This window comes from Mustela nivalis, assembly GCF_964662115.1.
Source record: "Mustela nivalis genome assembly, chromosome: 2".
Classification (NCBI taxonomy): domain Eukaryota; kingdom Metazoa; phylum Chordata; class Mammalia; order Carnivora; family Mustelidae; genus Mustela; species Mustela nivalis.
This window is the reverse complement of record NC_139021.1, coordinates 155,607,830-155,622,351: the sequence shown is the minus strand read 5'-3', so window position 1 is coordinate 155,622,351 and position 14,522 is coordinate 155,607,830. Positions and strand designations below refer to the sequence as shown.

The window sequence follows — 14,522 nt, the reverse complement described above, 5'->3', positions numbered from 1 at the left end:
ATGGAAGCCATTCTCACCTTCTCATAAAGCAGCTGAGGTAAATTCTGTTGCTGCCTGTCCTGAAAACACTCATAAAGTTGAAGCAGCCTAGCACATAATACTTGTTCTTGATTGAAGAGAGGATGATGGCTGAATTGTAAACCCACAATATTGAGATCTAATTGGTACATTTCCCTTTGACCTTCCATTTTGTTCCTAATAGAGCTTTCCAGATCAGGTTTCACTGCCTTTTAAAGAAAAATACCTACACAATGTTAATTTGATTCTTTGTATTTCTTTTGAAATTACAAGTGACTTTTCTTTATAAAAGTAACACAGTTAATTATAAGAAAATTAAGGGATGTAGAAAATCAATAAACAATAATTTGGTCCTTCTTCCTTGAAATTATGACCCCTGATTTCATTAAATATATTTACATTACATCCACTTTAATCATCTTGCTATAATTTATGTCATATACCTTACTGTCGTGTGCTGGTAGAGTTTAGACTTTCAGGTTATAAGCCCTGCCAATAATTTCCTAAAGCAACACTATGACAAATGGTGTTTAGATCCTTTGGGAGTTATGATCTAATAGTTATCTATGGGTGAGAGTTAAGTAGTAAACCCTTACTAAAACATTGTTCCAATGTGAATATATTGCTAACCCCCTGGAAAATTCCCTGGAGGGGCTTGGAACCTGCAAGCAAGTGCTAAGGAAACCATTTTTCTTTATACATGAGACTGTCTCCATTTGTATACCAGATTGCCCTTAAATTAGCTGAAGTCTTTAGGCCTTAATATATACAAAATGATTCAAATATGTTTTAGTATCCTATTCTGAATTTAAGCACATTTGCTTGAATACGTATGTGACTGGTTTTTAGTGATGTAATTTGAGAGGGTTAATGGGTTACTTGGCATGCATAGTCTAGTTTTTAAGTCTAGCCACTTCCAATAAGATCCAGGACTGCATCCCCCCTGAAAAAGAGAGCACGAGCCTTTTCTCTGGACCAGTCTGGTGTAATAGAACATGCTTGTGCCATTGCTATTACAACTGCTGTTACACTGAAAAACTGCTATCCCACCTGTGGCCTGGTGTGGCAGATCCTCAAGGACTGCAGAAATGCCTGTATTTCTCCCTCCCTACTCTCTCCCGAGCTAGGAATCTTTCCCTGTTTCCTCAGTGGTTTGAGGGAAGGCAAGAAAAGAGCCATAAAGTTTGCTTTTGTTTCATCTTTACCTTATAAGTCTCTATTCTCTATGGAAGGACCAACTCAGAGAAAACCTGCTCTTGATTCCACTTAAAAGATTTAGTCAATTAGTAGTAAAATGGTCATTTACCAGGCAAAACCACCAACAAAATAAACAGTTTAGGTATTAAGTAGCCAAATTATAAATAAACTTTTGAGAATTAAAGTTCCTAAGCTAGAGAGGACTGTCTTATTGAGCAGATTCTGCACTGGTCAATTAAGTGAGGGGATTAAGTGAATTTCTAGAACTAAGTTAGACCAAAAGCACAAAGATCTAGGAATAAGTCAAAGGCCAGATAAATGCACAAAAATATCCAAGCTGATGACGACTGTAAAATCTATGTAAAGACATGAGAATGTCTGAAGAGGGAGAAAAGGGCATAGTCAAACAGTCAGGCAAAACTCACACAGGCAATGAGACCTGGGGCAGAGGAATGTGGCAGAGCAAGAGCACAGAGAGAACTCTGGTACTCGGGCAGCCCTTATCTGTGCTTCAGTCACCCTTATATTTCTTTTATTCTGGTGAGAAACCCCACATGAGCCTTGCCTCTAAGGCTAGCCAGGCAGAGTAACCAATGTGGGTAAGATAAAATGGAAAAGCAGGCAGAAACATTTGTCTGGCACAAATTCCAGAACATCGTCTGTTATGGATGCTTCAGAATGAATTTTAATACTCAGTTTAGATGGCTGGTGAAGTGACATTTCCATTTATTTCCAAGTCTAAAAGGTCTGTGAAATACTGAAATCATGCTTGGATGAAACTAGAATAAATAAATGCACTTAAGGAAAAAGGTACTTCTTCAGCCCAGTGGTTTCCAATTTGGGATTCTGGTGGTTACAAAGGTTAATCGAGATGGCGGTTAGTATTTCTCAAAAAATTGTATATTTTGCATTTATTTATTATCATCCAATTGTTCATGCATGCAATCATTCATTCATTAATTCAACAAACTCCATTGTTTCAAGGATCTCTCTCCCTAAGAATAATGGTCTCAGATAATTATGTTAAAATATCTGTGCTTTATCTTCAGCAAAATTTAGATGAAGCATATTGTTACCATAAGGTGTAAAAGTTATGCCACTTAATAACAAAGAATAAGATAAGATCAATACTAGGGATTATCTCTCCACCCTCTTTCATTCTTTTATTTTTATTTTTAATGGAGATGGATGTTTTTAGTGGCCAAACTGGAGAAAACAGAAAGATAGAACAATGTTGGGTGTGTATGTGTGCTGGGGGGGGATCATTTACAAAATGTAAGTAAATATGTTATATTATAAATGAGGACGGGGTAGAGACATTGCTAGTCTCTCATGGTGTGGCAGGCAGCATGCAAAAAATAATCTTTCTAAGATCATTCCAGTCAACTGATGTCTTTCTCTTCTAATGTATACTAGAGCCATAAAAGTTTACATCTACTGAGATTGCTTTACAAATAATAAAAGCACTCATTGAGTGTCTACTATATGCTAAGCACTTGGATATATGTTAGGAATTGACTCAAGAAAGAAAGGAAGGAAGGAAGGAAGGAAGGAAGGAAGGAAGGAAGGAAGGAAAGAAGAAAGAAAAGAGGAAAAAAAAAAAGAAAAAAGAGAAGAAAAGAAAAGAAAGCCCGGGGCGCCTAGGTGGCTCAGTGAGTTAAGGCCTCTGTCTTCGGCTCAGGTCATGATCTCAGCGTCCTGGGATGGAGCCCCATGTCAGGCTCTCTGCTTGTCAGGGAACCTGCCCCGCTCAGCGGGGAGCCTGCTTCCTCCTCTTTCTCTGCCTGCCTCTCTGCCTACTTGTGATCTCTGTCAAATAAATAAATAAAATCTTTAAAAAACAAAAGAGAAGAAAAGGAAACAGATTAGGTAAACAAAAGACAGAGATATAGATTGAACCTTGACATAACTGTAACCTAGCTGAAATCAGGGAAGTTTGTAATTGGATTAAAATGATTATCCCCACTCAATACGCCTAACAAAGCAAAGGACAGCACCTTTCTGAAAGAAGATATCATCTAGAGATTTGATAACTTTTCATATGTAATATTTGTAATACAGTAGTCATCGACCATAATAAAGACCAGTCTAAATGAGCAAAATGAAGAGAAAAAACAAAAATAAAAACAGATTCGCAGGAATCCAGATATTATAGTTCCCAGATATGGACTTTTTTTTTTTTTTAAGATTTTATTTATTTATTTGACAGACAGAGATCACAAGTAGGCAGAGAGGCAGGCAGAGAGAGAGGAGTTAGCAGGCTCCCCACAGAGCAGAGAGCCCTACTCAGGGCTCGATCCCAGGACCCTGGGATCATGACCTGAGCCGAAGGCAGAGGCTTTAACCCACTGAGCCACCCAGGCGCCCCACCAGATATGGACTTTAAAGTAGCTATATATTAATGTGTTTTTAAAAACAGAGTAAAAGAGAAAATACATGAAAACATGGCATATTCTAAGAGGAAATTGGAATATATACATAAGAATCAAATGTCAGATGAACATTTTAAACTGAAAATATCTGAAATTAAGAATTCATTAGACAGGGACGCCTGGGTGGCTCAGTTGGTTAAGCAGCTGCCTTTGGCTCAGGTCATGATCCCAGCACCCTGGGATTGAGTCCCATTTCGGGCTCCTTGCTCATCAGGGAGCCTGCTTCTCCCTTTGCCTATGCCTGCCATTCTGTCTGCTTGTGCTCGCTCTCTCTGACAAACAAATAAATAAATAAATCTTTAAAAAAAAAAATTGAGAAGGCCAGGAACCTCAGAGATTAAGGAAAGAGAAGGTAGAAAAAAATATCTTGGAAGGGAAATCCAGCCAAAAAATTTTGGAAATCCAGCCACCATATATTTCTAACACTAGACAAAAACAACAGTAACATTATTAGAAAAGTTATCAGGGGCACCTGGGTGGCTCAGTTGGTTAAGTGCCTGACTCTTGATTTCAGCTCAGGTCATGATCTCGGGGTCATGGGATGGAGCCCTGCATGGGCTCCCAGCTTAGCATGGAGTCTGCTTGACATTCTCTCTCCATCTCCCTCTGCTCCTCCCCCTGTGCCCTCTCTCTCTCTTTCTCTCTAAAATAAATGGATAAATCTTTTTTTTTTTTTTTAAATAAAGGTTTTACTTATTTGACAGAGAGAGACCCAGCAAAAGAGGGAACACAAGTAGGGGGAGAGGGAGAGGGAGAAGCTGGCTTCCTGCTGAGCAGGAAGCCCTATGCCGGGCTCAATTCCAGGACCCTGGGATCATGACCTGAGCCGAAGGCAGATGCTTAACCGATGGAGTCACCTCTGCGCCCCATAAATGGATAAATCTTAAAAAAAATAAAAAAATAAAAATGAATAGACAGTAAAATAATATCCCCACAAAGTACAACAGAAAGAAATCCCAAAACAGATAAAAATAGAAATTGTACTTCCAAATGAGCTAAAAGTCATTGAGAAAATTTTTATGACATTTAAGAACATAAATCAGAGTTTTAAAAAACCGAGAAATGTGGTGACAGAAATAATCAAAAATTTTATTTATTTATTTATTGAAGATTTTATTTATTTATTTGACAGACAGAGATCACAGGTAGGCAGAGAGGCAGGCAGAGAGATAGGAAGGGAAGCAGGCAGAGAGCCTGATGCAGGGCTTGATCCTAGGACCCTGGGATCACAACTGGAGCTGAAGGCAGAGGCTTTAACCCACTGAGCCACCCAGGTGCCCCAGAATTAAAAATTTTATTAGAAATTAAGCCTAAACTAGAAGGAGCATAAGGGCAAAGAAACACCACAAAAATGAACTTTTTCTTAAGGTATAGAGGGAGAAATCTTTCTAAATAAAAAAGAAATGAATAAAGAGAAAGAATTCATTGGATGAATTTAACAGGAGATAAAGCAGAGCAAAAAATTAGGTAAGTGAAGTAGAAGACAGATCATATAAAAAATACTCAGACTAAAGATCAGAGAGAAGACAAGGAATAAAAAATAAAAGCAAAGTAAGACATAAGGGACAAAAGAGGAGACTGAGGGATCAGTCCTATTTGCTAAGAAAATGGCTGATAATTTTTTTTTAACTGATGGATGACATGGAATCATACATTCAGGAAGTTGTAATACCCCAAAGCAGAATAAATAGTGAAAAATTCACAACTCAACATATTATAGTGAAAATTATTGAAAACCAAAGAGAAAAACTGAAAAACAAAGTAAGACTTTAAGTTGGCTTTTCAAGGGGTACCTGAATGGCTCAAAGAGCCTGCCTCTTGATTTTACCTCAAGGTCATGATCTCAGGATTGTGAGCTCTAGCTCCATGTCAGGATCCACTCAGGGAATAGATTCTGCTTAAGATTGTCTCCTCTCGGGGTGCCTGGGTGGCTCAGTGTTTAAAGCCTCTGCCTTCGGCTCAGGTCATGATCTCAGGGTCCTGGGATCGAGCCCCACGTCAGGCTCTCGGCTCAGCCAGGATCCTGCTTCCCGCCCCCTGTGCCCACCCCCCACCGCTCCTCTCTGCCTACTTGTGATTTCTGTCAAATAAATAAATCTTTAAAAAAAAAAAAAAAAAGATTGTCTGCTCTCAGGGCACCTGGGTGGCTCAGTGGATTAAGCCTCTGCCTTCAGCTTAGGTCATGATCTCAGGGTTGTGGGATTGAGCCCCCCATCAGGCTTTCTGCTCAGCAGGGAGCTTGCTTCACCCTCTCTCCTTCTCTCTTTGCCTGCCTCTCTGCCTTCTTGTGATCTCTGTCAAATAAATTTTAAAAATCTTTAAAAAAAAAAAAAAGGTTCTCTCCTCCCTTTCCCTCTATTCCTCCCCTCTCCCATAAATGAATAAATAAATACTTTTTAAAAAGATGTCTTTTCAATAGAAACAATGAGATTCAAAAGAGAGTAGAAATCTCTCTTCAAAGTGCTAAAAGCAAAATAATGTCCAATCTAGAACTCTAGACCTAACAAAAAATACCCCTGCTCAGATTTTTTATTTTATGTATTTATTTTTTTACTTCAGGGGTATGCTAGAATTCTTCATGGGACTTGTGGACTTCCACAAAAAGGCACTCTTGGCCATGGGTGATTGTCAGAATCATTGTACTTTGGAGAGGAAAGCAACAGAAAACTCTTTTTCTGCCATTATGATGATAACATTCTCTCCAGCTTTCTTCTACTTTATCAAGATTATTTTGTCTATTCAGGGTCCTTTGTGGTTCCATCTGAAATTTTAAGATTGTTTTTCTGTTTCTTTGAAAAATACCATTGGGATTTTCATAGTGATTGCTTCCAGTTTGCAGACTGCTTTGGGTAGTATGGATATTTTAACAATATTAAGTCTTCTAATCCATGAACATGTGATTCTTTCCACAAGACAGTTTTTATTTTTAAAGAAACTGTATCTATAATTAAAATCATTCCCACAAATAAATTTTCAGGCCAAAATGGATTCATCAGTGAATTCTTCCAAACACTTAAGAAATAAGTAACACTAATATTGTACAATTCTCCCCAGAGAAAAAGAAAATATATTTTTTATAAAATGGAGTTCTGTATAGCAAGAAGATTAAGCAAATTATTGTTGCATGCAGGAACATAGAATGCCCTACTCTATTATTATATTTATATATATTATATTTATGTAAAATATAGACAAAAGTAGAGGTAAGAATAATCTACAGTGATAGAAATTATAATAGTAGTTACAGTGAGGGTAAATAGTTAATGGCAAAGGACATGAGGGGGACTTCTGGAATGTTGGTAATATTATATCCTTAAGGGGCGCCTGGGTGGCTGAGTGGGTTAGAGCCTATGCCTTCGGCTCGGGTCATAATCCCAGGGTCCTGGAATCGAGCCCCGCATCAGGCACTCTGCTTGGCAGGGAGCCTGCTTCCTCCTCTCTCTCTCTGCCTGCCTCTCTACCTACTTGTAATCTCTGCCTGTCAAATAAATAAATAAAATCTTTATAAAAAAGTATTCTATCCTTAAGCTCAATACTGGTTACACAGGTTTGTTGGCTTTATGTAAATTTATCAAGCTAATATACTTGATATATTTATATTTCTGTACATAAAGATAACTAAGTGAATACATCACTAAAATCCCCCTCAGAGCCTTGGAAAGGGACCTCTGCAAAGTTAGGGACCCTAATTTTAAAATTAATTAGCATCACAGCAAAACTGCCTCTGACTGAGGCAATGGCAATTCTCTTTTAGGTGTTCTGATCTTAAGACACCAGACTGAGGGGCAACCTGGGTGGCTCACTTGGTTTAGCATGCAACTCTTAGTTTTGGCTCAGGTCAAGATCTCAGGGTCGTGAGAACAGAGTCCCACATGGGCTCTGCACACAGTGGGAAGTCTGCTTAAGATTCTCTCTCTCTCCCGCTGCCCTTCTCCCCTCTAAAATAAATATATCCTTAACAAAAAAAAGACACCAGATTGAGCTTTCTAAAAGTATTCTATATATGCAATTGAGGATTAGGACAGAGATCTGGGAAAGATACATGTTTGGAGTCACCAGCAACCACATGGTAGCAGCAGTCATGGAAGCTGGGATTATTAGGCAAAGAGTATGATGAAAAAATACTGTATGAAGGAAAAGAACATAAAAAGACCAAGGACCTAATTATACGTCTTCAACATTGAGTTTCTTTGCTTCCGCTTGGGTAGAACCCTGTTCACAGAATGATCAGAAGTTCTGGTAGACAATTGTATATGTCTGTATAAAAGAGGAAACATTAATTAAAGCTTAAATGCATTTTACATAGTAAAATGAAAAAGGCTTTCTTAGCACAAAGTGTTGGTATATTTTTAGAAAGTCCCAAGAACAATTTATAAGCAGTATAAAGATATGAAAAACATACCACAATTTAAGAAAAAAATTTTTTGATTTCCTAAATTCCCTGGGAAAGAAACAGAAACGTGGGAAGAAAAGAGCATTTATCATATGTAACGAAGATCCTTATATGTTATAGAAAGACAAGGAGACTCCCAAAACTGACAATCTCTTCAGTTGAGGGAGAGCCCTCATTTCCTCAGGCTCAGAAACATCAATCTAAGTGCCCTTGCTGTTAATAAGTCCCTGCTATCAGAATATGCAAGAACTAACTGTAAGAATTGTAAAGAAGAAGCATTAATTACAGAAGGAAGACATATAATTACTGGGAGAGAAGTAACTCACAGGTGCAAAGCAACAGAGGGAATAAAGAATAACATCCTCTATTTCTTGTAGGTAGTTTTTCACTTTATATCTACTCACAGCCATATTTCTTATATATAGAATGGTTAAGGCAAATAAATGGGCAACTGAGTTTTTGTAAATAGTTCTGATTTAAAATTTTCAAGCCAATTTTTAAATATAACTATTTCTGTATTTCTTCTCATCAGCTTAATGGACTGCTAATTTTCATAATGTCTTAGAATACATGTAAAATTTATTTCTCTATGAGTATAATATACATTCATTTTTGAAATTTAGAAAATAGAGAAAGAAATAAAGAAGAAAAATTAAAATAATCCTATGTTCTACCAGTCAGAGATAATTATTTGATATATTTTCCCACTCTTTTACTCTATCTACACATATATGTATATATTTATTCATTCATTGAGTAATTCATTCATTATCTGTTTGTATAAAATTAGGATCATATATGACTTGGCATTCTGCTTTATCACTTTGCATTTTGAGTACTTCCTCATATCACTGAATTTTCTTCAAAAACATAATTTTAATAGCTATTTTACATTTCATCATAGTTTTGCCCTTACATTACTAGATTTACTAATATCTTTAGAGGGTGAATTAAAACTAGAAACACATAAGTTATAACTGATATTATACAAATTCTTCTAATCATAATCACAAATAAACTATTGTTGGTTACCTTTCTGTATATGGTCTTTAGTGCTGGATTTAAAGATCCCTTGCTTGTGTTTAGCCTGAAATTCCATGACTGTCTAATGGGTGAAGGTAGTGACATAATTTCTCCACTTTCTTCAAACCAACACTTTCCCTACCAAAAATATTTAAGAAATAACGCAGTAAAATATTTCACTAAAAACAAAAGTCACCTACTAGCAGTGAATGGTATAACTTGTTAGCTGGTGCACTTGCCTTTTCCAGGGTAAGCAGGCGGTTTTCCATTTTGTTGCAGGTCTTTTTGTATATTTGTGGCTTTCTTTGAATATAGAATCCTTCATCTTCTAAAATGCGTGGAATCATACCTTTTGGCAATTTACGCTGGTTGACCACTTAATGACAAAACCTAGATATTACTTTCAAGTCCAAATTATTAAACTGGTATTGACCAAACAAGAAAAAAAAAGGCAACTACCATATACCCTACTGCTAAAGTTTAGCAGAAAGTCTAAAACAAACAAACAAACAAAAATATATATATGATTTCTTTTAATCAGTTTCCTTAAAGTCAGAGAAGATGTGAAGAACAAATGTAGAAAACTTTCTGTAATTTTAGATCAGTTCTTTTTATCTATCCAACATACAAAGAAACATTACTCTATGAGTCATTAATGACTTAAATATTATAAAGAATTTTACCTGGAGAACTACTTGGCACAAAAATGTTTGCCTGTTGTTTTTTTATTTGTTCTTGATCATCTACATATTCAGCAGCTTTTACTTCAAGTAAATCTGGGAAAATGATTTCCTCCATAAAATCTTCATCTTGGCCTTTGGCAAAATTTTGTAAATTATCTCCAAGTGAAAAATGTTTGGGGTAACTATCATTTACAGATCTCTGTTGAATACCAAAGAGGAAAAAAAAATAAGCAAATATGCTGTCCCCATGATTATATATAGATAAGTGAGATGTACTGGGACCTTGCAGTGAATTCTTTCTGAGTCATGCCACCTAGTTCAAGGTCCAACTGTTACAACAAAATCTCACTGAACATAGGAAGAATTCATTTAAGGCTTAATGGTATGCAGTATGATTTTTCTATAACCCTTCTTTGCAATTCACAATGAAGGACTACTGAAACAGAACACAATTAAAGTCCCTCCTCGTCCATAGAAAATGACCTAAGATATTGGAATATGGTATTTCAACCACTGAGAATTCACAGTGTAAGGCAAAGTCCAGAGATATCAGGTCATGCAGTCTTAAACTGTGGGGTTTTTCACCATTCAGAAAGCAGTATTACCCAAAATGATATGGAGCATTCATGCTGGTTTCTGGATGGTATTTAAAAGAAAAAAAAAAAAAAGATTCAACGTAGAAATCTATGGCAGAATGATTATAGTGAGATTCTGAAATATGATAGCTACTATAAAAATTATAAATAATCTGAATATAAGTATCTAAACAGATGTATTACTAAATATCAAAATGCATACTTTTATATAAGGATCAGAAATTTTTTTAAAAAGATTTTATTTATTTGTCAGAGAGAGAGAGAGAGCGAGCACAGGCAGACAGAGTGGCAGGCAGAGTCAGAGGGAGAAGCAGTCTCCCTGCAGAGCAAGGAGCCCGATGTGGGACTCAATCCCAGGACGCTGGGATCACGACCTGAGCCGAAGGCAGCTGCTTAACCAACCGAGCCACCCAGGCATCCCAAGGATCAGAAATTTTATATGAGTCTCTTCACACACACAAAAATCATGAATTTATTCTGGATGACTTTACTTATCTAATTTGAAATCTATATATATTGAAAAACAGAAGGGAGACAGAGTCATGCAAGTAAAATTCCTCAATTTTCCAAAACATACATTTGGAGATAAATAATTAAATTAAAAAATAATTTGACCATCTCTGATAAACTTATGAAATCAACATAGTTAATCAACACTTAGGTTCATATCAAGTCATCATAATATCGATCCCTCTCTCCTACCCCCATCAGAAATCAAAACGTATTTTATATCCAAAAACCTTTGCAACATCTCTTCCAGAATTCAAGCCAGGTATGACACTGACATCTAGAAGCAAGATTTGAGGGATCTCTAACACAGAGGATCTCTGAAGATTCCAGTCCCGACAAGAAGGGGCTTGAACTCCCGTTATCAGGCATCTCTCATAATACCCCTGGTGTGGACCAGGGCTTTCAACCTGCCTTCAGAGTTAAGGTTTGTCCTGACAGCTGAGTAGGGCAGTGCTCATCTTGGATCCCAGCCTTTTATTTGTGACCAAACAAGTCTCTTTTAAAAACCTTACCCTGTTCAATTGGCCTATATTTTTAGCCTTAGACAAACTATGATTTTAACCAATATAAGCCCCATCTGACCAACTATTCCTTATTCAATCTAAGGCCAGCTGCTCTTCCAGATCTCCTTCCTGGTCTTTACCATGCAGCTCACAGCAGAGCAGTGTCTGTGCTGTTAGGTGTCGTGTGACAGGGAGTATGAGGTCAGAAGGCATCCACCTAACTTTCCATTCATAACTCTAGATGGACACCTGAGCATGGTGTGGTTAGTGTGGTCAAAAAGAGATAGTACCCTCCCCGCCCACCCCCGCCCCAGCCATGTCACAGGAACACGTCTTGCTAATTGTGGTACGATAAGTAGAACGGTCAGAAAATAACCCTGGACCTCACTCTGGGCTGCCCAGACAACATATTTGGGATCAGGACTCCCCTTTCTCCCTGCAGAAAGAAACTCAGTCTCCCAAATGGTGGCTCTCTCCTCCATGATGAGGACAGTAGTTTCCTATGGACCTCAAAGTCACCAGGTACAGGGCAATGGCTTTTCAAGACAGTGCCTCTAAACAACCCACATCTAAACCTGACTTACTAAAGCCCAAAGAGCCCATTTGCCTCACTGACCTAATTTCTCTCATGCTTGCCCTCTGGGAAGGAAAAGCAGCCATAACCACAGCACCTGACCCTGGTATTTGTTGGATGGACCGTCTCGTCTCTTGTTTTCCCAGAAAAGCTCATTCCTTAACCCATACTGTGAGACTCCCGGAGGTTACATGACTTGGCAGAGCATGCACATGTTTGAAACTTACTTATTCAATATTCATTGGAATGTTCATTGAGTGCCTAATATGTTTCGGGAAGAAAATAAACAAATAGATATAGAAATAAATGCTCAGGAGCGCCCGGGTGGCTCAGTGGGTTAAGCCTCTGCCTTCAGCTCTGGTCATGATCTCAGGGTCCTGGATCGAGCCCCATATTGGGCTCTCTGCTCAGCAGGGAGCCTGCTTCCCCGCCACCTTCTGCCTGCCTCTCTGCCTACTTTTGATCTCTGTCAAATAAATAAATAAATAAATACTCAGTGGTGATAAGTGTGTTTAAGAAAAAAAAAAAAAAACCAACAAGATAGAGGAGGATAGAGAATACCAGGCTAGGTGGGTAGGGGCTACTATTGTAGATAGGGCTGTCAGATACAGTATCTTAAATTATCTAAAATGATGAATCATTTGAACAGAGACCCAAATGTAATAAGAAAAAGATAGCATGAGGATAAAGGAAGAGTTTTCTAGACAAAAAAAAGGTACAAGTCCTTTGCATGTTGTGAGGAATAGGAAGGAGTCCAGTCTGGCTGGAGTTGGGTAGGAGAAGGGCAAAGAGGTAAAAGATGAGGTCAGATAGGTGCCAAGTGGGGCAGGATATATAGGCTTTGGAGGACTTTAGCTTTTGTTTGTTTTTTGTTTTTTTGTGAGGTGAGAAACCGTTAGAAGGTGTAAGCAAAAGAATGGTATGTCTTAGATTTTAACAGGAGCACTCTGACCACTGTATGACATGGAAAAGAGATTGTTGGAGCACTAGTGAGACACTAGGGAGACACTGGCAATGATCCAGATGAGAGGTTATGGCGGCTTAGACTAGGGTTATACCAGTGGAAGTGGTGAAAAGTGGGTCAGATTCTGGCATACTTTGAAGGTAGAACCAACAGGATTTGTGATGAATTGAATATGAGGTCTGTTAGTAAAAGAGGATCCAAAGATGACACCAGAGTTTGGATGAGCAACTGGAAAAATGGAATTGCCATTTACAAATATGAATGTCTGTGTATGTGGACGTCTGGGCATAAGCACTGAGAAAGGTGTGAAAAGTGAGAGTGGTTTATCTCAGCGCAGTGGGATTTGATGTGATTTTCTTCATATGGTTTTCTGAATTTTAAGAAATAATGTACATACTTTCTTCAAACTTTTAAAAGATAAAGTTGTTTTTATTGTAGAAAAACCAGCAAGAACAAAGAAGGAATGGAAGGACTGGGCAGGTTGCAAAGTAAAGGGGATGGAAGGGACTGGGAAGCAAACTGGAATGGAAACGGGTGTCCAAGAGGGACTCAGGAGGCCTGAGGGGTTAGGCAATGCTGAGCTGCATCAGAAGATACTGGGTAGAATTCCGGGGGATAGTAGTACTGGGGAAGGGACCAAGGAAACTGCAGAGACTAAAGGCAGAGGAGGAACTGGAGAAAGTGTAGGGGAACAGCCGCAGACAGGGAGAGCAGAGGGATGAACAGTCAGGAGATGGGAAAGACCCATGAGACCAACTAGTACAGACTAGTTACATGCTAGTTACTACTAGCATGTAACTAGTATGACTAGTACATACTAGTTATTCCCTGGTGGCCTAGAGAGGGCCACCAGGGAAAAACAGGGGGTGAGGAGTTTGGAATGCATGGGAAGAACTGCTAGAAATTAGAAGGGTCTGGGATCAGACTAGGAGGGATGAGGAATGAGGCATCTATGGAGAGTAATGGAGATGACGGAGAACAAAGTGGGGCACTTGGAGAGGACAGGAGCAACAAAAGAAAAAGAAAACACAGGCTTCGGGGCTGACAGCCCACACTTCCAGCTCTGCTGATGTTTCACCCTCATCCCTGAGCTTCCTCACCTTTAAAGTAGACATTATAATAACGCCTGCCTCACATGATTACTATGAGGACTGGATGATGTTATCCATATTAAAATTTAGTATAACATTGCGCATCCAGTAAATACTCAATAACTGGAATTATTTTTTTTAACAGAATGTTAATTCAAAGAAGAGTTGGCTCAAATAATAAAAATTTCACCTCCTAAGCAAGTATTTCATTCTCTGCCTTTAATAAAGGGCTAATTTGCCTGAGACAGGAGAAGAAGGGGAACAAATCCAACCTGCTCTGAACAGCGGCCCACAGCTGAGCCTTCTTCACCGCTCAGCATGAAAAACCAAAGCCCTTCATCCAGTGAGACTTCCATCTGTGGATTAAACAATGGTCAACCAGTATTCAGGGTAGAAAAGAGTATTTTTTCTGCTTATACATGCAAGAAATATTTTTCTGTGATATGGTAAACAGTAACGGTCATCTTATTTATGAGCAAGGAGCAGCAAGAGTCTGTTTGGTTCATTACATTTTTGGGGGTTTTGTTTTTAAGTTTCT

The 14,522-nt window shown here is 38.3% G+C and overlaps 1 protein-coding gene across 11 annotated transcripts in view; it reads right to left on the bottom strand.

Annotated features, from left to right (window-relative positions):
• CC2D2B (coiled-coil and C2 domain containing 2B) overlaps nucleotides 1-14,522 on the bottom strand; it is a gene marked incomplete at its 5' end in the record, with an annotated part of 103,638 nt that overhangs the window by 81,162 nt on the left and 7,954 nt on the right. For 8 of the 11 annotated variants that reach the window (XM_082722085.1, XM_082722077.1, XM_082722086.1 and 5 more), the window contains 5 exons: nucleotides 18-227; nucleotides 9,073-9,201; nucleotides 9,303-9,439; nucleotides 9,747-9,945; nucleotides 14,257-14,340. In XM_082722085.1, coding sequence (XP_082578211.1) covers nucleotides 18-227; nucleotides 9,073-9,201; nucleotides 9,303-9,439; nucleotides 9,747-9,945; nucleotides 14,257-14,340 — 759 coding nt within the window. Of the gene's footprint in view, nucleotides 1-17; nucleotides 228-9,072; nucleotides 9,202-9,298; nucleotides 9,440-9,746; nucleotides 9,946-14,256; nucleotides 14,341-14,522 lie in introns of those variants that run through there. The other 3 variants (XM_082722084.1, XM_082722079.1, XM_082722078.1) reach the window with 3 other exon arrangements.